The sequence below is a fragment of the Xiphophorus hellerii genome, chromosome 8 (genome assembly GCF_003331165.1).
Source record: "Xiphophorus hellerii strain 12219 chromosome 8, Xiphophorus_hellerii-4.1, whole genome shotgun sequence".
Lineage (NCBI taxonomy): Eukaryota > Metazoa > Chordata > Actinopteri > Cyprinodontiformes > Poeciliidae > Xiphophorus > Xiphophorus hellerii.
Window position 1 is genome coordinate 10,760,930 of NC_045679.1, and position 26,131 is coordinate 10,787,060.

The 26,131-nt window shown below is 36.5% G+C and overlaps 2 protein-coding genes across 3 annotated transcripts in view; one reads left to right on the forward strand and one right to left on the reverse strand.

The window, feature by feature from the left end:
* grin3a (glutamate receptor, ionotropic, N-methyl-D-aspartate 3A) overlaps positions 1-18,668 on the forward strand; it is a 51,615-nt gene extending 32,947 nt beyond the window's left edge. Inside the window, exons 6-10 of the mRNA XM_032569384.1 lie at positions 2,953-3,068; positions 4,208-4,359; positions 7,674-7,835; positions 8,698-8,768; positions 16,866-18,668. Coding sequence (XP_032425275.1) covers positions 2,953-3,068; positions 4,208-4,359; positions 7,674-7,835; positions 8,698-8,768; positions 16,866-17,427 — 1,063 coding nt within the window. The 3' untranslated portion in view covers positions 17,428-18,668. The remainder of the gene's footprint in view (positions 1-2,952; positions 3,069-4,207; positions 4,360-7,673; positions 7,836-8,697; positions 8,769-16,865) is intronic.
* Positions 18,669-20,792: 2,124 nt separating this feature from the next.
* plppr1 (phospholipid phosphatase related 1) overlaps positions 20,793-26,131 on the reverse strand; it is an 86,890-nt gene continuing 81,551 nt past the window's right edge. For both annotated transcript variants that reach the window (XM_032569391.1, XM_032569390.1), the window contains exons 7-8: positions 22,643-22,774; positions 20,793-22,197 (exon numbers count right to left, since the gene is read on the reverse strand). In XM_032569391.1, coding sequence (XP_032425282.1) covers positions 22,165-22,197; positions 22,643-22,774 — 165 coding nt within the window. In that variant the 3' untranslated portion in view covers positions 20,793-22,164. The remainder of the gene's footprint in view (positions 22,198-22,642; positions 22,775-26,131) is intronic.

Genomic DNA, 26,131 nt, shown 5'->3' on the forward strand with positions numbered 1-26,131 from the left:
GCAAGGCCACTTCATGAGATCTTTAGGCAAGACAAATATTTCTAACAAAGCTATTTTAACACTAACCTTCAGCACTGCATATAGAGATAAATTACATTTTGGAAGATTTAAACATCAATGAGCCCAGAGGGGAAAAAGCAGCTTAAATTCAGAAAACGTGGTAAAGGATATTATCCAGAAATCATGTTTTAAATATGAAATTTAGCTTTAAAACCTAAATAGCCTAAGCTGATGTATATTTGTTTAGTAAACATGTTAATTTCTTTGACAAAACCTCCAAAGATAAAAACATCACATGATTTTGAAGATCAGTAATTTACTATATTGCAGCGATGTCTGAAAACCTTGTCTGCAATATGACATTCCACACTTAGTTTTGATAATGCTTTGCAGAACAATACCACACAGTGTTTGCTCTTTAGCCTGAGGAGTGCTTGCACAATTTGTGTCAACACTCTCGTTTAATTAGTACAGCTTGCTGTGGTAGATGAATGCTGGGACACATTGTGTGCACTCCAGATGCTTTCCTATCAGTATAGTTAAGAGGCCATTGTTGTGATATTTTTTTGCTGTCAGCTTTCTGCTCTCTGATGGGTTTGGAGGGAAAAAACTATTTCTTTTTGTTAATTCCTGTCATTACTTTACTTAAAAAGCTAGCCACTGACTGTGTATAAAAATATAACCAGGATAGAATATCTACAGTTGTGGTCAAAAGTTTACATACACTTGTAAAAAACATAATGTCATGGCTGTCTTGAGTTTCCAATAAGTTCTACAACTCTTATTTTTCTGTGATAGAGTGATCGGACACATACCTGTTTGTCACAAAAAACAGTCATAAAGTTTGGTTCTTTCATAAATTTATTATGGGTCTGCTGAAAATGTCACCAAATCTGCTGGGTCAAAAATATACATACAGCAACATAAATTGTCAAGTTTGGTGATGTAGAGAGTTGTGTCAATCAAATTAGCTTCATGTCATGGCCTCTTCACTTCTTGTAAGTGATTTTGATTGACTACAGCTGTTGACTTCTCATGAGCCCATTTAAATAGGGCTCATTTGACCCAGTGATTAGACTCAGCCACAAAAGCTACAATGGGAAAGTCAAAGGAACTCAGTGTGGATCTGAAAAAGCGAATTATTGACTTGAACAAGTCAGGGAAGTCACTTGGAGCCATTTCAAAGCAGCTACAGGTCCCAAGAGCAACTGTGCAGACAATTATTCGCAAGTATAAAGTGCATGGAACAGTTGTGTCACTGCCACGATCAGGAAGAAAACGCAAGCTATCACATGCTGCCGAGAGGAGATTGGTCAGGATGGTCAAGAGTCAACCAAGAATCACCAAAAAGCAGGTCTGCAAGGATTTGGAAGCTGATGGAACACAGGTGTCAGTCTCCACAGTCAAGCGTGTTTTACATCGCCATGGACTGAGAGGCTGCCGTGCAAGAAAGAAGCCCTTGCTACAGAAAAGGCACCTTAAGACTCAGCTGAAGTTTGCTGCTGATCACATGGACAAAGATAAAACCTTCTGGAGGAAAGTTCTGTGGTCAGACGAAACAAAAATTGAGCTGTTTGGCCACAACACCCAGCAATATGTTTGGAGGAGAAAAGGTGAGGCCTTTAATCCCAGGAACACCATGCCTACTGTCAAGCATGGTGGTGGTAGTATTATCCTCTGGGGCTGTTTTACTGCCAGTGGAACTGGTTCTTTGCAGAAAGTAAATGGGATAATGAAGAAGGAGGATTACATCCAAATTCTGCAGGAAAACTTAAAACCATCAGCCCGAAGGTTGGGTCTTGGGCGCAGTTGGGTGTTCCAACAGGACAATGACCCAAAACACACATCAAAAGTAGCAAAGGAATGGCTAAACCAGGCTAGAATTAAGGTTTTAGAATGGCCTTCCCAAAGTCCTGACTTAAACCCCATTGAGAACATGTGGACAGTGCTAAAGAAACAGGTTCATGCAAGAAAACCATCACATTTAGCTGAACTGCTCCAATTCTGTCAAGAAGAGTGGTAGAACATTCGACCTGAGGCTTGCCTGGAGCTTGTGGATGGCTACCAAAAGCGCCTAGTTGCCGTGAAAATGGCCAAGGGACATGCAACCAAATACTAATGTTGCTGTATGTATATTTTTGACCCAGCAGATTTGGTGACATTTTCAGCAGACCCATAATAAATTTATGAAAGAACCAAACTTTATGACTGTTTTTTGTGACAAACAGGTATGTGTTCCGATCACTCTATCACAGAAAAATAAGAGTTGTAGAACTTATTGGAAACTCAAGACAGCCATGACATTATGTTTTTTACAAGTGTATGTAAACTTTTGACCACAACTGTATATACAGTACATTTTTGTTGTCTTTTCTGTGAAAAACTGTGTAAGTTTTCCTAGAGAAATCTACTCGAAACATAAAACGATTACACCAGATCTCGTTTCTCATTTCCCTAATCCCTATATTTCTCAGATGAGAGGACTACAGCTTAAAGTGTTGCAGCATAAAGTTGACACCCCTGGAAGAAATAGATGAACCATCAACTGGTGCAAATTCATTTTAGACAATCAAACCTTGTTTATTTTTGGTTAAACCTTTATAAGATAAGGAACTATTTAGCTTGCATCATCAGTATATATTTGTTTCTCATGTGCTGGTTAAGAAAGACCCACAGTGACATGCAACACAATATTACAATGGCTGCTGTGATATAACATAGAAACTGCTTGTCGGTATACGTTTCCCATTGCAGCTCGCTGCCTCACATTTGAAATGTTCCTCTGAATAATTCTCATTGGAAGAACAAGATAAACTTTTGCCTCACCTTTCACAACACAACTAAGAGACACATAACCTTTAGCCTCCCAGAGCAAAAGGTAACTGAAATGCTAATTAATAGGATAAGGGATGATGGTGACTCCTCTATAGTCCTCTGTCTGTCTTATTACAGGGCTGACCCTCAGAAACTGGATGCTTTCATTATGGATAAAGCCCTGCTGGACTATGAGGTTTCCATAGACGCCGACTGTAAAACGCTTACAGTGGGGAAACCTTTTGCCATAGAAGGTAATATCTGAATGTTATGAGCTTTACAATTGTTTGTTTGTTTGTTTAGTAAGCAACAGTAATGATAATGAAAAAAATATAAAAAAGACAACAGAAAATGAGGGTTAATTGCAACCCATCAGAATTGCACACATCTACAGTACAGGAGCCCCGCCTACTAGCAGTTCAGTATTTGCGGATACATATATTTGCAGATTTTTATGTTGAATGTAACTCCAAATTATTCTTGGATGATGTTTGCATTTACTGAAAGAGCGCATATTAAGATGTTAGAAAGAAAATACAGGCTCCCAAAGACAATTTGTCTTTCCCAAAGACAATTTTACCACCAACCAAACCCATTTTGTTTCTAATTAAAAGATGACCTCTTGTCTACTGAGTCATGTCTGCATCCATGCAAGTTGTCAGGATCAGTAAAAACACAAATCTTACTGCTCAGCTTGGGACAAAATTTTGATTGTTTTCTGTTGTCAAATCAGTCGAGCAGAGCAAAGGAAATCCCATTTCATTTCTGACTTTTCCCTAGGTGAATAATTAAAATCACTCTTATTCAAAAATGAGACATAATATTTAGTTCATTTGAATAAATGTTCTGTTTGTTATTAACCGACAGACTCATTTTAACTCTTGATATGTTGATTTAATTTCATTTCATACCAGTATGGTTTTAAACAAACAACAATTTTCATTTCAAACACCCTAAATTTAACAATATCAATCACTCAACATATGCACAGTAGTTAATCTTTTTGGCTTTCAAAAGCTTACAATCTCCACTGTCCACAGTTAATCTCTGCTCCATTTAGTCATCCTCTTCCTCCCGCTGTGGAAATGTTCCCATGGCGCCTGCTTCCATTACAGGCCACCACAGCCCCAGATTCCAGTGCTGTTGTTAATTACTTAATGCACCCTTAAGCCTTCAGGATACAATTCAAATCAATCAGTGCAACCAGGTTACTTTTGTAATTGGCTGTTGCAGAATTTGTCACACTTTCCTGGCTTGCTGAGACACGTGGACGAACACTGAAGTTATTTATGAGACTTCTCAAAAGAAGTGAAATACATGTTTACTATATGTTTACACCTACAAAAGTATAACTATTAATGAGACTGCTTTGTTTCTGTGTTGCTATGGGCAGGATACGGCATAGGCCTCCCTCAGAACTCGCCGCTGACCTCCAACTTCTCAGAGCTTGTTAGTCAGTACAAATCCGATGGGTTTATGGACATGCTGCATGACAAATGGTACAAGGTTGTGCCCTGCGGAAAGCGCAGCTTTGCTGTGACTGAGGTAAGTGTGAAGGTGTTGAGTGAATGGAGTTTATGTGCTGCTGTTTATCTCACATAAAGAGCAAAAGAACAATTTAACTCTAAGATAAACTTTCAGGGTGTTTAAAATACAATATCGTCACTTTAGTGGCCTTCATATTCGTCAGACTTTTGCACATTTTGTCATGTTACAACCAGAAACTTCAATGTATTGTAATTTGCAGTTATGCACTATTGTGTGTTGATTCATAAAAATAATTATGCATCATAGCTGTAAATTTATAAAATGCAAAACTCACCTAATTAATAAAACAAGTTAATCAGTGTGTAATTTAATGTCACTGTTATGTAAAGAACTCATATTATTTGGAGAACATTAGTGAAGAAGCCGCATCAAGGAACAAGATACACACTAGACATGTCAGGTATAAAGTTGTGTTGAAGCTTTAAATATATTACAGAGCACGGTTCATTCTGTCATGCAAAAATGGAAATGATATGGGACAACACTTGCACAAAGACATGACTGTCCAGGTAAACTGGAGGAAGGGGAACATAAATCAGCCTGAGGAAACCCTGAAGGAGCTACAGAGATCCACAGCTGAGAGGGAGAGAATCTGCTGGCATAGCAACAGTTAGTCATGAACAAATCTTTTTTCTTTTTTTTTAAGTGGAAAGCCATTTCAACATTATAGAGGCTCACCATAAACAACCATAAACATAAACACAAAGCTCCAATAGTGTTAAAGTGACTCAGTCAAATTTCAGACTTATATACAAGTAAGGATCGATGTCAAATCCTTCAATGCATCCCACACATAGAGACTTTTATCTATAAAACATTATGAAAATCACACATTCTTCTCCTTTCTCTTCACAGTCATCCCCTCATTTTGAACATAAATACTCAATAAGACACATTGATCTTGGTGGTAATATCACAAAGGTTCAAGGGTTGTGAATACTATTGGAAGGCCCATGAATAAATAGAAATGTTTCCATTCTAGGTCGTTCAACACAAGGGATTTGGTTTGTAGTCTCACCAACTTTCTGGTCCAACTCTGAAAACCCATTCCTTGCTCTCCACAGCCTCCTTATACAGTAATTGCTCTTCTCTAATTGAGACACTGGCCTCTGACTCTCCTGCTGTCAAACCACCTATGTCCCTCTAAGCAATCAATGCTCCGTGGTCTGTGCTATTCTGCAATTTCCAAGCAGTTATCCATTTTCAACCAGGCCATCTTTCCAACCAGTTACATTGTTGTAGCATTGATGTAGTTTTCCAAAATTGCTCCTGACTCAGTAAAAGTGCACACAGGGGAACTTTGTCATTATTTTGTCTGCATGATTATATGTTTTGAAGTGAATGGCGGTCAGCTTAAGTTCTGCTGTTAATGATTGCATCAAATTAATAAAAAATAATAATAATGTGCCTGCAAAAGACAGCATAACCTCAATACATATGCAACCTGAATGTAAATAATTCAGGAGGATCATATCAGTAGGATAAAGGGTATATTGCAATGCCAAACAGTCGGTAACGCCAAAGTGAGCCATTTTCTAGTGCGTAGCCACTGAGATGTGCTGTAGATTCTATCTTCTGTAGCAGACATTTAAATTGCCCCAGGTGCATTTCATTTTTCAGCATCACAACCTAGCCTCCGCAAAGTTAGAGCAGAGACAGCTGCTCGGATAATATATTTTTCTTCTCTTTTATCTGTCTGTCGCTTAATATCACAACTTTTTCCACACAGGTACCTTGCAGAGATCACGAGGATACACTGATAGATTAAAAATGGCAGGTAAATTGTGCAAAGTCAAAGTAGAGTAAAGGTAGATTCTGTGTTACCTGCGTTACCTTTCATACACTAGAAATGAGAGCTGGACAACATCAGCAGGAAAATAATGGGATATAAGCAGCATGAATTACCGAGCAGCCTGGCGCGGTTTAGTCCTACTCAGCATTTTCTATTTATTTATGTATTGTACTTTTTTTTAATTAAGCCTGGAGATTCTAAAACGCTACAAAAAGGGGGGAAAAATCTAATGAATCACTCATCCAGCCCTCAGACTTTCCAAAAGAAATTATTCTAGATCAATAAATTAAATATTATTTAATTTGGAAGGTCAAACGTCACGTTGCTCTTCAATAAATTTAGAGAAAGCTGATAATAAAGATGAGTTTAATGTAGGACATTAAAATACAAAGAAATTTGGCTCAAATCTTAATTGAGAAACATGATCACACTATTAGAAATATAAATATTTTATATATAGAATGCAGAGTGATGCATTATGCAATATATAGAATGCACAGTAATGCATTATGCAATATTATTTTATCCTAAGGAGCAGATTCAGAAAAGTTGAGGTCATCATTATTTAAAATGATGAATGATATTACTCCTCCTGGTATCTTCTCTAACCCAACACGCTTGGTCACAATTTTTTGCTAAAACTACTCTTCTTCTGTCCCAACAATATAAACTCAGGGTCCAATAAATAATTTGTTTTTTGAACATTTCCTGAGAGATTTTCTTCCCCAGCAATCATCTACCAGTAATGTCCATCCTGTCCAACTTTTACAGAACCTTGGGCTTCCACTCTGCAAAGTTTCATCAGAGGTAGCTGGCCAAGTTAACATACTGCAATGATGAATCTAATCCATCATGTATTCTGGACTTTATAATGTAATCACTGTAGCTGGCACCATATCACAAGCTACTTCATGCTCAGCAGTAAATAGTTTTCTTATGAGAATGCAGGCAGAGCTGCAGAAACTGCAACATGTGGTCCATTGTGAAATGTCTAACACCTTAAATGCGGATTGCCAAACATTGAGGTTTGTGATAAAATTGAAATTCCAATAGATTCAGTCTTGTAAGCTTAGATCCATATGATAGTCAATAAGGTAAAACATTAGGGGATGATGGTTCTGTGTATTCTTGGTAGAAGTGAATGAGCTTTTTTTTCTTTATCCTTTTGTTGAATAAGTAAACCAGATTCCATAACGAATTGAAAGTTAAGCTTATTTTTATCCAAAATAATGATGAGAGACAAACATAACAAGCAACATCAGTGTCCAATGTCTTATTGTCCTGGACTATCAAGCAGAAAGTCTTAGATGCTTTGGTCTAAGCATTACAGAGAAAACCGAGAATTCTTGCTGAGTTGTCTTTTTTTCCTGATAATTGTCACATTGTATGCCCTACATGTAAACTATTAGTTTGCAGTTGATATGTGTCTTTATTCTGCTCTGAAGTCTCCCACTTGGTTCTGTGTTTCACTAACTTTCTTTCTCTACATCTGACTTTCTCTCTCCCTCTCTTTCACCAGACACTGCAGATGGGCATAAAGCATTTTTCTGGTCTGTTTGTGATGCTGTGTGTAGGCGTGGCCTTATCTCTTCTGACCACGATAGCGGAACACATTGTGTACAAGCTAGTGATCCCGAGGGTCAAGGAGCCACGCTCCAAATACTGGCTGCACACTAGTCAGGTACCGATTCACTGAACTGAACAAAAAAATAAACAGAAACATTAGGAGACTATTTCACAATTACCAGGAGAAGATTTCTCAGTGTATCTTAGAAAAGGTCTTTGAAAGGAAAGATGCTGTCTGCAAAAGAAAATTTAATTTTAAAGTACAAAAATTAAGATATAATATTGTAGTGCCTCAGAGGTTTGTTAATTTCACTGTTAATTATTTAGTGGTACTTTTGCTTAGCATACATCACACCTTTGTTGAGTTCTTTAAGTTTCCAATTAAATAGTATTAATTAAATAAGTCAGGTTTGCAAACAGCTGTTACTGTAATACAACTGACTTGTTTTTTGAAGTGTTTGTTGCTTTTTTTTTTACCCTTTTAAATGCACAAAAGCACACAAAAGTTGAACTTTAAGAAGTTTTACTGTTTTTTTAAAGCTACATATTTGGTTGATTTAGCTATCTTGGTACTTTTAGACTTCACTGTATTTCTAAGGTCCTTGTTGGAACCTGCAAGAGTATTTCCTCTTGTGTCAGATGAAATGTAACTTTGGAAAATAACAATCTTTATATATACATACTATATAAAAGAACAGCTACAACAACTATATATATATATATATATATATATATATATATATATATATATATAGTTATATATATATATATATATATATATATATATATTTTTTTTTTTTTTTTTTTTTTTTTTTTCTGCATCTCTTGAAGCTTGAAGACATTAGTCTGTGTAATCTATCTGCATATGTATTTTTCACTCAATGAATTGAGTTAAATATTCTAGTCTGTTGAACATGCTGTTTGTAAGACAAAACATTTAAGTGTTAAAATTACATGATGTGTTGATTGTTTTCCAGAGATTACACAGAGCCCTTAATTCTGTCTTCATCGATGACAAACTACCAACTGTTACCAAGCCTGAAAAAAGGTAATGTCCTTGTCTTACAAACTTTACTCTTTGTAGCTCTATTTCAGCAAAATGAACAATTTAGATGACAATTTTATATTCCCACTAGTTTAGTTTATTTTACCAAGTTGATTTCAGATAACCCTCTTCTACATTGGCAGAACTATGCAGATGTGGCATAATTATTTGTTTTTATTTCAGTATGTTGTTTTGACTTGACATTTAGGCTCATTAAAACTTTTGTCAAGCTACATTAAATAGGTAGGTTTTGTTGTGTTTTTTCCTTTCTTTTAAACAAACGAAAAACTGCTTTTTGTCATTTACTAAGAATGACAAAAACTGCTTTTTACTGAGCAAAGATTCTCTTTCTCTTCCCCACTACTTCTACTATTTGAACTTTAAACACCAGACCATAAATGTACTGGAAATGTTACCGAAACCGTTCATGCTAGAAATCATGCTGAACTCTGGAGTGTCATTATGAATAAAATATGGACCATATAATCTCACATTCATTCACACTAAAAATACAGGATAGCAGTTCCAGCCGAGAGCCAATTTTCCAAACTTAAATGCCCCATTGGTCAAATTATCAGCCTGCGAATGAGTGACATCAATTAACATCCAAGTGGCAGTTAAGAGACCCATTTTTAATCAGGAACTAAATAGAATGGTCAATCTCTTAGAAGGCAATTATCTGAGGGAGTTGAGAAAATAATCTGATGCTGACGTCAGAGTATTGTCAGAAATAGTGAGGCAGACAGGAGGTAAGTCAAAAGACTCTCATTTCTAATATTGGTCCTTTTTTAAAGGACTTATACACTTCATGATTGTAAGTTTGTCATCTGTTGTAATTTTCCTTTTATTTTTTAAATTCCTTGGTTAACGTCAACTCCCAGTCGTCGATGTTGATGTAATTTTATATCAGTTAGCCAGGTTATATCTTACAGGATGGTTTGTTGTGTAAGGGGGCAGAAAAGGCGTTTTTTTAGATTGTTGACATTGTGGTGTTGATCTAACAAATATAGTTTTTTCCCCTAACAACCTCAAGCAATGTTTTTCATCCCTTATAGTGTCACAGAAAAGGTGAGATTGTACTGGCTGCCACAGTGTCCTATCTGATGGTGTTGGATTACATGACCTGTTCAAAGCGTAGCAAGAAAATTAGTCATTAAATTCCAAAACCTTCAAAGTTTTAGCTACAAATAATTCACTGAATTTTGAAAATGTGCTACGAGCCAAATTATCAACTAGTCATATCAAAACAGAAGGAAAACATGCTACTGTGAGCCTATCAAATGTTCAAGCTGGTCTTCTTGGAATATTGTAAACTGGATCAAGATGTAAGTTTATTAAATATATTTATTTTATATTTATTTATTTTTAATATATTATAAAGTTATGTCTGTTTTACATGGCACATTGTTGGAAGGTTTTAGTACTCTAGTTTTTGTTTTAGTTGGCTCTTTTGAAAACATAAGCTGGGCCAAAAAAAAAGAAAGAAAGAAAAACGATGTGGTAATGTCCAGAAGGTCACTGGTGTGTGTATTAAGAGGGCCAAAGTTACAATAAAGTGGAAATGACTGAAGCAGACCAGGATCCTATATTGGCTAATTTTGTAATTTTAAACAACTTTGATCAGTTGATCAGAAAATCCTTATCAGGGTGTTTGCTTAGTAAACACATTTAATTTCAAATGATTCCACTCTGCACTAAAAGTTCAACTTCTCTGTATATTTCACATCCATCTCTACTTAGAACAGTAGGGGACACTGAGGTAAAGTGCACAAAGTGGGGATTAAATATACATAATAATTATGGAGACAAGTCCATGTGAAGGATGCCTATGGTAATGAGAATAGACCTCCTACCCTTGCAGACTTACCTCATTCAATCAAACTCCTTCGCGTCATACCTCCATGCTGTCTAAAAGTCAGAAATTATTACTATCTCATTAGCCACATCTCAGAAACCTGCTGCCATGTGGAATGTCTGAGCTGCAAGCACTGCACTGCACTTTGATGGGTCTTGCATTTATTGTACAGGAATGCAAACAGTAAAATAATCCAATTCTTTCCTTACAGCATTAAGTCTGAAAGTATCAGTTTATATTCCTGTTCAGGTGCAGAGCTGTTAGTCTGTGTGGAAGATACGATATGACCAGCAAAGAGCAAAAAGGTTAGAATTTAATTGGCTATGATCAGTGCTCTTGATTAAACTACAACCTATTAGATTTCCTAACTATATCAACAGGAACGTCAAGAAAAAAAAAAAAAATCATCAGAGACCTGTCGGTCTGAGTTTGGAGAAATGTCTGCAGGTCAAAATATTCTCAGATGACCAATTAAAACTGTTTTCAGAATCAAGCTGGAAACACACACCACAAGGACAAAATAAAAATAATGAAATGAAATCATGGGTGCTTCCAGTTGATCTTTAAAATCCATATTTTGTGCTTGTCATGAAACACTGAGCCAAAACTAGAAAAGTGAGCCCACAGACAGTTTAAATGAATAGAAAGTAAACATTATTGATGAAATGCTAACAAAAAAGGGCAGGTGAAATAAGATGCAATAAGAAAAGCAGCTAAAAAAGCAATAAACTCAATTAAGTAAAGAGAACATTGGGATTTTCAGAATTTATCAACCTGGCGATGCAAACCAAAGGTAAGAAACAAAAAGTAATCTGGGAAGCGATGTGAGATTAGTCTATGGAGACAATTCTCTGTGGGGGCCGAGAATAACGAGGAACAGGTGGTATTACTCAATCGATCACACAAAGGGAAACACAATATGAGAGACATCTGAGGTAAGCGTTCCCTTGATCCAAAACAAGAATTAACTAAATTGAGACCAAAATCCCCTCTCAGTAAAAGGCTAGCTCACTCTGCAACCACCTTATAATCATTTAAACTGCTTTTAGATCTTAGCTAACTGGTTGTAGTCTGCACTGGGCACACACACACACACACACACACACACGGGCTAGGTTCACAGTTTTAGCAGGCTGTGTAGTTTGAAACTAAAATAGATTATTAGTCATCACAGAATAAAGGAATACGCCAATTACACAATAACAAAAAAGGCCTTATTATTAATTTGAGACTTTACTATATGGTGAGCAGGTGGTTCAGTATCTTGTGGAAAACACCAGTAAGTTCATAAGATTCAAAATACATAAATGGGAGGTCATCCTTGTTTCATAAAATTCCATTATAAAAGTTATATACTGTATATATATAATATTTTTGGGATTATTTGTAATAAATAATCATATACAGTATATCATATATATATGATATATTTTGGGGATTATTTGTAATAAATAATCATATATCATATATATATGATATATTTTTGGGATTATTTGTAATAAAAAGAAGTATGGTGTGTAGGAGCATGGGAAAAACATGAAATCAATAGTTACAAGACTCAGTACTTGACCCCTTGAACTGGATGCACCAGAAATGTGTACAAATTACACTGAAATGTCCTTCCCTAAGCAATATTTCTGTATAAAGTGGAAAAATATAAAATAGGAATGTGCTATCCATGTCAAGGTAAAAATAGCTAAACATGTTGATTTCAGGGAGGGGGGAGCAGAAGATTACAGGTCTCCTTTCTTGAAAGTGAAGTAGATGCTAATTGTGATACATCGATCTAAGATTTTTTGTGTGGACAGTTTCCAATTTCTGATTTGATAAAGCTTTGATTCCCAAAATCCTTGTAGCCAATTTCTAGTTTCCATGATAAACTATATTTCTTTCTTTTTTCTTTTTTTTTTTTTTTTTGCATGCCACAAAACAGAAGAGCATCATTTTGTGAAAGAATAATATGTTCTATGATGAGTTTTAAAAATCAAAAACTAATGCATCTTTCTTGACATTTAAAAGGAAAGGTGTTTTTAAACTGTTAAATCATTCATTCATTACTTGGAACTATGCAGGAACCTTTTTGACATAATCAATCAATAATTAATAGCAGTAGCAGAGGTTTGTGTGTGAGAAGAAAGGAGGAGTCTACATGTCTGAACTGCAGTAAAACAGGGATTCACTATTATTCTAAAACAAAGACAACATAACTTCTTAAGTGAAAATTTAAACTTTTGAAATCTTACATTAATAATTAGCACAACTGGCACAGTTAGCCATAAAGCTCTGACTCTGTGTGTCTTCTGTCGAGAATCCTTCAGGACTCTTACCTTAACTCTAAGATTTCTTAAAGGCTTTCAGCATTTCCCAGATGTCTCAAGGTAGATAAAGCTTGAAAGCTCCTACAGATGAAACAGAACTTTGCTTTAGTACGTACCTTCAGCCTTTACGTTATCTGATAAAGTTTCACTCCCTGTTAGCAGCCTGAATTAACTGCTAAAAATGTGGCTAAAGAAACATGGAAGCAGCAGTTTGCTTCTTCCCTGGATGCTTCTGATACTGGAGAAAAGCAAACTTTAAAGTCCACTTCCCTCAATAATAACTTCCTCTCCAAAGAGTATTATTCTTAGCTCGGCTAATTTAGAGTTAGCAAAATATGCTAAATTTCTTGCATCTCGATTCCTAAAATGGATTGTATGCAGATTGTTTTATGAAAAACTGTCTACACTGCAACACAATAAAGTTAGGAAATTTCAGTTGTAGCTGTTCTCTACAAAGTTTATTTTTTAAAATAAAAAAATTGTATTTATGGATTAAAAAAAAATTATACATGGTATACAGCTCTGGAAAAAAAATAAGAGACTACTGCATTGAACCCCATTAAAAGTCTCATGGTTATTCCACCAAATTTAGATTTTTGAACTCTTCCTGGGTTAAAACATTGGTGTTGTTTCTAAATGAATATGAACTTGTTTTCTTTGCATTATTTGAGGTCTGAATGCACTGGATCTTTTTCGTTATTTTGACCATTTCTCATTTTCTTTAGATAAATATAATTGTTTTTGCTTGGAATTTCAGTCAGTAGTTCATATAATAAAAGAACAATGTTCATGTAACACACATTATATCAGCTTATCAAACAAACTGACAACTTTATGTGGTCTGTATATAATCAGGAAAGGAGGAAAAAAGCAGAAATAAGTTTTAAACCTAAATAATAAAGTATGTTTTAACTCATAGTTGAATGTTGTGCATGTTTACCTATAAGGACACTATTAGTTATTATTATTATTATTAAATGTATTCAGTAAAAAAAACACTAATGGGAATAAGTTGCAGTACTCTTAAGCCTCCTGAAACTGGTGTGGTTATTATATGACCTGGGGCTTACGAGATCTGATAAAGTGTTCCTCATCTCAAAAATGTTCTCTCTTTCACCACTGCCATGCCGTGAGCACAGGTCGATAGTCGGAAATATCATTTTAAGATGAAACTCTTCTTATGTTCTTATATTCAGATATGTCATCTGTAAGCTTTGATGTTAGGAGTATCTCATTAGATTCTTCTCGTCACTTTTTTCCTCTGGTAAAAATAGCTTTTGATTTTGAGAGCTCTTCAGTAAAGCTCAAGCTCAGACAGATTTGGCCATATCACTTTAACAACTCTGAGAAATTAAATAAATCACCTCCAAAGAAATACAACATACGCTTTAATTCACAACAGTCTGACACTTAGTAAATAGATAATAACGCTATAATGGTGCCCTTTCTATTTCCTATTATATGAATAGACTGTATGACGATAACGTAGTGTAATAATTGTTTTTGGTTCACAACAAAATATTGACCTATTAAGCAGTTCCTCCTCTGGCTTGACAAAATCCATCAAACATCAGTAAATATGTTTCACTGCACAAGAGCTGGCTGAAATAAAACAATAAAGTTAAATTAACACCAAAAAGTTAAGACTCTACTCTCATTCAGTTGTTAAACTAATTCATATTTAGTGTCATTGCACCTTTAAATCTTTATCATTTGATGTTATCACCACATATTTTGTGTATTTGTTAGGGATTTTATGTGATGTAGAGCATGATTCTAGAGACGACTTGATATAAAAATCTAATGTAAAATTTTAGCCATGACCTTGCATTACACGTGTGTGTAATTGAATGTATAAACGCAGATGTTTTGTGAGGAGCCTCAAATGTTTGTCAGAGAACATTATTGCACAAAGACCATCATGAAAAGCAAGTAACACGTCAGCTCATGTATAGGTTTCTGGAACAGATTAAAGCAGGTTTAGGTTAGAAAATAAGAGCTTTGGTTTTCATCTGGAACGAGGGTAATGCTACAAGAGTCTTATTTTAGGCTGCTAAAGATTAAAGACTGAAACAGAGGTTAGTCTTTAAGCAGAAAACAAACCAATTGCAATGGAATAGCTTCATTTAGATCAAAACATTACATCAAATCATCTTGGGATTAAAAAGACGCAGGTAAAGTCCAGATCTAAATTCAATTGATAATCAGCAGCCATGCTTGAAAAATGATGATCGCATGCACTCCACATCAAATCTCACTGAGCTTTATATGGCAAAGGAAGATGATCAAAGTTTCAGTCTCAAGAAGTGTAAAGCTGGTAGATTCATATCCCAAAGACTTAGAGCTGAACGGTACAAGACACAGTGAGGCTGAATACAAACACATGAAATCTTCTTGGGAGTTTTTCAACATTTTAAACCCCCCCAAAATATATTAGTTTATGCCTATAAACAAAGATATGACCAAATATAGAAAATGTCAATGAGTATGAATACTTTTGCTAAACACCATTCATTAAATTACTCCTCAATCATCTTTCCTCCTTATGTGCATCGTAAAGAAAATATTGTTTTTGGACTAAAGTCCAAGAAGGCTTTTTTAATCTACAAAAATGTTTCAGCTCGGCAACTGTTTTTCTTAAAGTCGGTTGGCCTCAAACTCCTGGGAAATAGAATCCAAATTTGTCTTATATTGTTTGTGGTGGCTCCAAATTACCCTTCATAAATCATGATTATGAGGAATAAACAGGATCAAAAGAAGAAATAAACATGCTGTAAAGTGGACACTGATTAAAGGATTTTGAATGTTCACATCACTCCTGAGAGCAAGAAAAGAGGTAAAAAAAAAAAAGGAGAGGAATGGCAAAGTGATGCATGCTTCCACTAAAAGTTGGCAGCTCTGTCAAACTAAAGCTCTCCTAAGCATTGCGGTTTTAACTCCAAGGTAAAATTGAAGCTCCAGGTTGGCTGGCAAAGGATTGTTAGGATCACTGCTGGCACAGAAGGATGCTAGATATAAATCTAATATAAAGTCTGTATTAAAGTTTTTTAAAATAGATGTTAACAAAATCCTTTGTGTTAACATCTAAGCATATTCATATTTGTGTGAAATGAATAGGATATCACTGATTTGTTACAAAAAAGGTTGCTGTATTTACAGACTCAACAGTAAAGCAAAGTCAAACAATAATAAGAACAGTAGCTGATTTAAACAGAAATGTCTTTATGAACTACAAACAAATGAGTGACATAATTGCAAATAGAACACCAACAGGAAGTATGACAGTAACGTTTCATCAGGGACCATTTTAGAGGGGATTTGTGGATTTTAACTATGCCTGGGCAGCTGTGGTCCCTAATCCTTGCAAATACAGTTTTTCACCATAGTGGTCAGTTTTGAGTATAAATGAATTTTGTACATATCGCAATTAAATTTTTTTTTATAGAAGTCCATCCAAAATTATTCGTCTCATTCATCGTGTTGTGGAATGAAGTTGTGACACGGCAACATTACAACAGGAAATATAGCAGCACAATCAAATTTCAGAAAAAGTAATATTCCGCTTCACCAAATAGTTTATTACAACACAAATTATTTCAGAAAATATCCAGGCTGATATGAAAGAATGCCAAAATAAGTACCTCAAGAATGATGTCCAAATGTTGTACAGAACTTCATGTGTCACTTCCTGTGTATCTTCGGTAGTTGTTAACACGCATGGCAATTATTTTATGTGCCACAACAACTCCTAAATTCAGGCAAAAAAAATAAAGCATGTTCTCTTTGTGTCTGTACCAGTCAGCTGTTTTCTAAGATTACTTGAGTAGTATTCCTACCAGCATGTTGCATTAAAATGATTCACACTTCACCCACCTTGGCATTTAGATTTCTTTCTTGACATTTCACTTTTTCTCTGCCTTATCCCAGGTGCAACGAAGGAAACAACCAGTCAGCATCTTGGAATCCTCCAGAATCCTCCCACTGCAACCGGCGGAGGTTTCTTCCGCAAGATATTCAGAATGACTTGGAACATCCATCCCCCCAGGATCTTCCACCTCCACCTCCCCCTTCTCCCCACCCTCATCCTCATACTCTCCCCTTGTTGGAGAAACACATGCCCATAGTGACCACCTCTAATGGCCGCTCTGACCTGTTAGGACGTGTTTTGGGCCAAGGACAAGAAGGACCTGGACAGACTACAACGCAATGTTGCAGCCTAGGAGTGGGTGACGGTAGTCTTGGCCAAGTTGGTCGAAACCCACTAGTGCAAGAACTGTCAGAACTTGAGGGTCAAATCACTGCAATCAAGCTGCAGCTACAGTCAGCACTGAGAAGGAAGAGAGAGCTTGAACGGTACCAAACAGATAACCAGCAAACAAGCCAGACTTCACCAAATCAGCCCTCAACACACCAGTCCAACCAGTTTTGTCAGTATACCCAGTCACACCAGCAGACTAACCAACACACAAACACGCTCCCAGACTTCTGAAGCCTGCCTTTCCTTGTTTTGTCAAGAAAAACCTTAAAAAACCTGTAAACACAACTCCACAAACCTTTTGGATAGGGAACCCTGCCAAGCTTCTGGAAATGATAAAAAAGATTTCTCTTACTAAGGTCCTCATTTATACACAGGAATTTATCTAAATGTTGACCTGAAATCTTCACTGTGGATCTAATTTTGCTATTTGAATCCTGCTGGGACATTTTCTGACCTCCGGAAAGTGAGAATTGAATAGAAGAAGTAGTAGTGGACAAGAGTGAGAGAGGGATGCTGAACCCCACAAGCTTGTCAGTGAGGAGCCATGTTTCTCTGTCCTCTCCGCCTCCATTTCATTCTTCTCAAATTCCTTCAGCTTCTTTTCTTCCACGTTCCTTTCATGCAGAATACATCCTTTTGTCCCCGAAATATCTTACCTCCGAGATAAGCCCAATCTCTTCAGGTATGATTTGCTTGCCATGACGTTAAGCTTGATGATTGATATGATGACTCTTCCCGGTTTAAGCTTAATGAACTATTTCACCAGAGTTTAAGGGTCTTATTATGACCCATAGATGAACCCAGCTAGATGAGTCTTTATGATTGTGTGTCTTGCACAGGCTTTACATCTTTCCGGCATACAACCCATTGGGGATTTGTAGACATCCTTCAATGGCTTAATGTCTCATTTCTTTGGCAATGCATACTGTGGCAACGGAGTTTTCTTGAATAAGTCTTCTGAACATCAGCAGACTTTCTGTGTAAGACATTATGGAAAGATACTGTATAAAGCATTCACAAGACACTATCATAAAGAAGAACTGGTTGGCACATAAGCAGAGGATTTTATGAAAATTCACAACAGTAATTATGAATCACTGTATAATGTTGGTCCTGTACTTCACTGATGCACTCCTGGTTTATTGAAGTCATTATTTAACATGTCAGAGCCAAATTTGTGGGCTACCAAGAGACAGGAATAAACTATTTTGCCTTAGAGCATTCTGGTGCTCTTGTACTACTGTTGCCATAAAAAACACAGACTACTACTCAAATCTTGGTGCCAACCAATCACTAAATGAAATATTCTCTTTTTAATTGTTAACCACTGTTCTGGCTTTGACATGTTACTTAATGCAAAGAACATTTACAACCAAACACAGCAGAACAGTTTTCAAGTGATTAATTTCATGCACTTTTCTTTGTTATGGGTTGGACATGATCCATTATTAAAAATGCATCTCTCTTCTTTGCACAAATAGTTTTTATTTTAATATTTTCTTTTGTTTTAGTTTGAAGTGACTGGGATGAAAATCACCTCCTCGTCCATGGTTCTCAACCAGAACAGGCTGGACTTCTCCCTCCAGGTCAAGGGTTAATCTTTGCCCCAAGCATAGAACTCTGAGTATCTTAGCATCATGTTAGTGTGTGATGGCAAGATTAAGTGAAAAATGGATAGAAGAATTCTGGCCTCCCTAACCTAACACCCTAAACCCCTTAACTATGGTTCGTAGGACGACGGGACTAAGATGATGTGAAGAATAATACCATCCCAGGGAATACTTGAGTGCAATCACTGGTTTTCCAAATTGAGCTGCAGTTTGAGCATCAAATCAGGATTCCTTTTGAGCACCTTGCTTTGCTGGTTTTCCAAGCACATCTCACAGGAGCCTGGAGCAGACCCACAACTTGTGAGGAACTATGCAACTATATCCCTTCTGGTTTAGGAATGCCTTGGGGTCCCCCAGATTATGCTGAAGAGTAGCTCTGGTTAAAGAAATGTCTGGGTTTCTCTTCTTGGTCTGTCACCCCAGAAAACCGATCTTAGATAAGCTGAAGACAATGCATGGTTGGATTTTTTTTTCTCTATCGAAAAAGTCCAGGTCTTTTTGTAGGCTAAAGGAAAGAACTAAAGATCTTATTTGAGAAAAAAAAAAAAAAACACATCAGAGCTATGAACATAATTTAACTTCAATTCACACTTCATAAGCAAATTACGGAGATACAGTTTGTGGTCTTAAAATTGTCTGAAATCACTACTCCAAACTTTGCTTCCATCCCTAAAACGTTTGGCTTGAACACTCTTTTCCACTCCTACTGCAAGGGGATGTTAGTTTGGACAAGTAGGCATATTCCCAAGCGCCGACAATTAAATTTTTTCAGATCATCGTATGGTCAAAAACTGCTGTGTGTACACGCCAACACACACAAACACAAAGAGCTCCTATCTATTTAGCCAGTGTGTCTGCAGGGTAAGCGCAGGCTGTCACAGCTGAAATGAATACCTGACAGAGCAAAAGAGAAAGTGCACTCGCTGAGCCGTCAGCTTTCTTTGTGCCTCTGTGTGTGTATTTCTTGCTAGGCAGTGACATAAACATCCCTGAAGTTGATGCGGTAATAACAGGATGAATCTGGTGAAGAACTCAATAAGAAACCTAGTTTGTGCATATCCATGTGCATTCTAATCACTTGTCTGGGCAACATGTGCAGTTTTGCAAGGGTGTGGACCAACAGTTGCTGGGCAGGGCATGAAAATATGTGCAGGTGACCAGAACAAACTAACTTGAATGTTCATTATTCTCCCTAACAAACCAAACAAAGATGTCAATATTCTTGTTTCACAGATAGTACTTTTTCACAATTTCACATAGCATTGTGATTGTTTCAACACCTTTAGTATCTTGGTCAGTGGCAAACTATTTCTAGTAGGTGTGATAGCAATATTTTGAAGTTTCAAAATACAAATGCAGACCTACCTTTTCAAAAACAGAATTTTTAAATATATTACTAAAACTAATAATTCATAATTTTTTAATTTGGAATGTCATAAAATGCCATAAAAAAATTATTTTTATTTGTAACGTGACAAAATGTGGAAAGGTTCAAATGGTATGAGCGCTTTTGTGAGGAAGTGTACATGGCAAAATGCAAACAATGGTGCTAATTCAAAAACAATGAGAAATTAGTGAAATGGAACCCCTGTTTAATATTTTCACTACTTTATACTAATTGCGTAATTAGTATTATCTCTAAAATCAAGATGATCATACAGATCAAAATTTAGTTATAGTAAATTATACTATACTGGAACTTACATTTTAATTAAGATAGGACACATGGGATTTTTTCTCTGTTTGTTCAACCGAGGAAATGAGCTTCAACAATTGGGAGGTTTTGTATGCTGGAAAAGTAAACAAAAAAAATCCACTGGTATTCAAATAAACTAAAGGGAAGAAATTTACCTTGAATACCTTCAAGGTAAGTTGCAATCTCAGTCAACTGGGACAGCAATCTTCAGCAGCAATACTTTACATGATAAAAGAAAGTTATTATGTACACAGGGGCACAAAAAATAAAAATAATCACAAGAGAGCGCACAGATGCTACTGACTATTTAATTTTTGGACAAACAAAGAAAAAATATATATATAGCATTTCAGACGAAATGCTTTTTTTGTTCTTAAAGGAAAAGACATATAATCACAATGATAATGAGTAATATCTATAAAACATCATCGACTTCTCTCTTCATGCTGGGCTTATCTTCCAATAGGAAATGGATTCACAACATTGCATCACAATCCACTGGTGGGTGAGGGAGAGGAAGGGGTGCCTCAAGGAGGAAAAGTGAAGCAGGCGTCAATGGCAGGGTTTGCATGAAAAACACCAATCGCCTCATTTTACTCAAAACTGTCTAGTTTTGTTACCCCATCTATCTGTTAGAAATGTCCTCCATTAAAATTTCAGTAAAGACGTATTTCTAACAAGCACACAAGGGGAATCTTTACATGGATCTGACACATGCAAGACCCAATGGAGTGCTTTCAAGGCATTGTTTTCAACATCAGAGTGAATCAGGAAATTGGGGTGAATGACACTCCTAGTGAGCTTTCTGAGTAATGACATTTTCAAATATTGCATCTGATCTCAATTGATGCCAGACCCCGCATTTAGTCCCAGAGGATGCCAGTGACCCTCCTCATGTTTCCTCCAAAAATGACAAGACTTGTTCCCCCAAACACCTAAACTGATACTAAAACATATTCAGGTTTACAGCAGGCAAACAGGTCCAAATGGATCATAATAGTCATACAGACTAACAAAAATCCTTAAAAAATATGACCTTATAATGGTCAATTAATGCACAGAGATAATAAAAAGAACATTTCTGTCTCTTTTTTTTCTGTACAAATGACAAACACCACATAACAACAACATCAATATTTTTTTTCCCATAGCAGAATTTTAAGACTGAGTGGAATGGATGTGGTGACTGATGAGGCATTTCATCTGACAGGGTGTGATGTAACACAGTGAGTCAGCTGACAGGAAGTGTGCAGGTTTGACATTGTCAGGGTAGGCTACGGCACTCGCTCATACAAAAACGTACAAAACACCATTCGCTAACTACAAAGAGCCACCCTGGAGGACAAAAGAAACGCGCCATGTTTCGAAGGCTTTCAGATACCTGGAGTAAAACAACCCGTGCTTACAGTGAGTTGGCTTTCTGACGAGTTCGCACTGGTTAGATTTGTGGGTCTTGGCTGGCCAAATAGCGAGAAGCCAAGCGAAATGAAAACCACTACAAACATGGAGTATCCTGTCCTCCGGGTGATTCAAACAGATAAATCTGGAGTGATTTCTTTTTTGTTGTTGTTGTATGCATTCGGCGCCACGTGGCATGCGTCCTCGTCATTGTGCCTGGAAGTGCTGTGGAGACGCAAACGTGACCCGGTGCTGCCCCCTTAGTCATGTGACCTCCGTCATCGATGCCGAGTGGTTCTGGGAAAATGCACGTTTGAGGAGGAGTAGAAAAGGGAAGAAGGAAAAGAAAGGAAATATGAGGGAGGAAAACAGAAGCGGGGGAAGGTGTGAAGATGAAAACAAAGGACAGTTATTTTCACCTGGTGCGTGGTGTGCTTTGATGGAAAGGAGTGCGGTGCAAATATCATGCCTAACATAATGTCATAGCTTTGTGTCGACAGAAGGAAAAGAAAGTAGGCAAGAAAAAGAATGAATTTATAACTTAAAACTAAAATTGCAGGCAAAAATGTCAGTAAAAAGAAGATAATGAACCTATAGTATATTACAACAAGTTTCAAGCACCAAATGATGAGGTTTTAAAGAGAATATTTGAGTTTGAGGTTCAATAATAATAATAAAAAAAAGATTTAACAAAAGATTAAATTAGAGTTGTGGGGATCTCAGGTTAAGGGTTTTGAGCTACCTGCGCGCTGAGGGTCTCCAGTGGGCTCTCTACACGAGGAAAAGTCATCAATGGCAATCCACGGTATTCCTCCGTCTTCTGTTTAGTTGCTGGATTTTGAACTCCTTTAAAGTTGTTCACAACACAGATGCCCTGGAAAATACAAATACAGAAAAAGCTAATCAGTAAAACAGGTTTGTGACATCTGTTAAAACAAAAAACAAAATCAAACCCAGTCTTTCACTGAACTCAAGGCAAAACATTTTATCGTAGCTATTCAGCTACTGTCTTCACTACAGAGTGAAGACATCTTGTTAGATCCTAAGAGACATTTGTGACAGGAAGCAACAGGGCCATTGATGGAATCAGATCAAAGCTTTTTTTTTACCAAGTTTTGCATTGACATCCTGATTAAAGTATTTCATCACAAGTCTATGACATCAAACCAAAAAAAACCATTAATTATGGGAAGTAGAACAACAATATTTTATGTAACTTTTGTCTGCACAAGTGCCTGCAATCACCAACAAATCATACCACAGAGAAGGTAAATATGCTAGCATTAACTTCGTAATTGAGTAAACAGCTTGGCATTGGAACATTAGAAGAAAGAACAATACGTGAATTTGTGAATTGAATTTAATTTATGAAATCCAATTCATGGGTTTCATGAATCCATGACAGGAAAAAAAATGGACAGGAAAAGAATGCTGTAGATTCAGAATGTTACTGGTGGATGAATATAGTTTGTTTTGTTACCTTATAACATAACTGAGTTTTCAAGAACATGGCATTGATTTTATAAAGTATCACATTGAGTGTTTTGGCAGTTTTTTCTATAACAGATTTTATTGCCGTTAAAGAAATCTCTATTTGATCACTTTAAATGTGATTTTTATGTAGTAGGGAACAGATAGTGGGTTTTTTTATTATTACTGAAATCTTGTCTGATCTCGTTCTTGTGAATCCAATGTCATGTTCAAGTCTCATCTAGGTTTAACCACAACTATAGTGTTAATTTATTAATTAAGTACTTTATAAATATGAATATGCATGTGTTATTTTCACATTTCACATGAATCCACACAACAGCTGCTAAATAACTAACTGCTTAACTACATAAATGTCAGACTCAGAACAGCACTCAAGAAAAGGTCGGGTGCCCTCCAAAATGATATCAATTTACCCTTCTAATGACTTGTTGATGTCTGCAAAAGATTTCCTGGGAATCAATTTAGCAGTTGAGTTTTTTTTCAGTCTAGACTTATATGACAAAAGTTTTCCTTCCACAGTTAAAGGTGAAAACTCTCTAAATGCCAAACATACAAGAAAATCTTCATCTTAGAGCTACCGTACTTTTGCTAATGTCAAAGTGAAAACACAGGTCAGAAGAGGGTTTGAATAAGCATCAGCACTTTCACAATATGAGGTTGAATCTAACCAACATAACACTGTCCATAAACCCTGCTTGGTTTGAGCTGTGGATTGCCCTCCACATTAATCTGGTAATAATAAAAAGTTGACATTTCATTCTTCACATAAAAACCCAGCAATATATTTGAAGTATGACGTTCCGTGGAACATGAAAAGCAGTATCCAAGAGATTCTCTAGAAAGATGTGACCATATGTTCTGCTTCACCACAGTTACTGCTGTGGTATGAAGTTTATATGGGCGTAAAAATCAATGAAACATTAAGGGAGTCTTTAAAAGTCAGCTTGGCACATCATCTCTATTTTTAAATTTTAATCAGTCTTTGTTAATGCTGAGACTTTGATACAAATAAATGTATACAATAAATACAAACACTAACATTTATTACCATAATAAGTGCAATGCTCTTTCTTGTACATTGGGGATAATCCAAAGAGAGAGCCTGTTGTTATTTTTTTCTTATTTATTTAAAGTGTTAACAACCTAATGCTCAAGTATGAAGGATTTTCTCTTTATTTTTTTTGGTACCCGGATATTTACAAAAGCAGCTATGCAGTTGTCTACAGTTTCTTTCAAACTGCACTTTTATTTTAAAAAGCAGTCAGGTCCATTTAACAGCCCACATGCCAGCAAGGTTGCAGGACTTCTGAACTGCTCCATCCCCTAGTTAATCAAACATGGCTGCCTGAAGGAGATTCCACCTCACCAGACACCAACCGTGCCCTCAGGCAGCGGCAAAGAAGAAAATGAAGCAGGCCGACTCACTGCTGGAGGTTTCTCGAGGATTTTATGTTTGCAGCGGTTCGGTTCAGGGGCGATGGGTCTCAAGTGTTCCCTGAGACCAAGAGGCGAGAGCAGCTGGGCCAGAATCGGCAAATAACTCCCCAGCATCACAATGAATTCCCTACATCAATACCTGTCAGAGTAACTCTAAACTGTAATCTGATGCAGCTGCTTTAAATACATTTCTGCATGACTCCAGCATTCTAATTTTCATCCAATTGATGCACATCTCCCCCATGACCACAGGAAACTGCTTCGCTTCATTTTGTGTCCTGCCGCTGATGCAAGGCGCCTCAGCCAAGCTGTCACTTTTTGTTCCAGGTCCAAGGTAAAATTTGAACTTGCATGTTAAGGTTCGCCTAAAGATTCAATTTGGTACCAGAAAATCGGTTTGCTTTGATGCGTTATTACAAGCCATCAGATCAGCATGATGTAAGACAAAGACAAAAGTGTATGTGTCAAATTTGCCACTTAAACGGATAAGACTGAAGATATTTTCTAGCTGCAGAGTCAATTCAGACGTCTTCTATTTGGAAAAATGACAACCAAGTGATTAAATACACACCCAGCTTCTATTCTGTCTTTATGGATTAAATCACATAAGAATTGCAAATCCATCAAACTGCCATAGTGTTCACATGGCAGGATCTTCATAAGCTTCATTCAGGCTATTATTCCCTCGTGTAGCAAAGACACAGCCCTCCCCAGCTCATGTTGTGCCGTTAATACAATGGAAATGAGCCATCTAAAAACCGCTGAGGCAATGACTGACTTTCTTGCATTAATCTTTCCCTGGAGATCCCTGAATCAATGTATGTCCATTTTTATAGGTCAGCCACTTAAAAGTATACTTGTTCCGCAATCGCTCCTTCTCCTTTTGTCCCAAGGACAAGAGGTTCCATGTTGAACACGGAACATCAGGAATGTTCCATAAATTAAAAAAAACTTCATTCTCGATCGATTTTCTGATCGAGAATAAATTTTCTCGATCAGAAAATTTATTCTCAATCTAGACTTCAATTTGAGTTGTTCAAGAAAAGGCATTTGATACATCTCATGAAAAGTAAAACACCCTCTCAAGAGCGTCACTGGCTTATATTTGAAAAACACACTGATAAAACTGCCTACAGATATACTTCTAAACTTTTAAATGTGCCAGTGAGCAATGTGGGAGCAATGATCCAGAAATGGAAAGAAGATTATTTCACCACAACATTATCACGACTTTACAGAAAAGTAAAAAAAAACAAATACATAAAAATCAGCAGATAATAATCTGGAATCAGCAGGTACA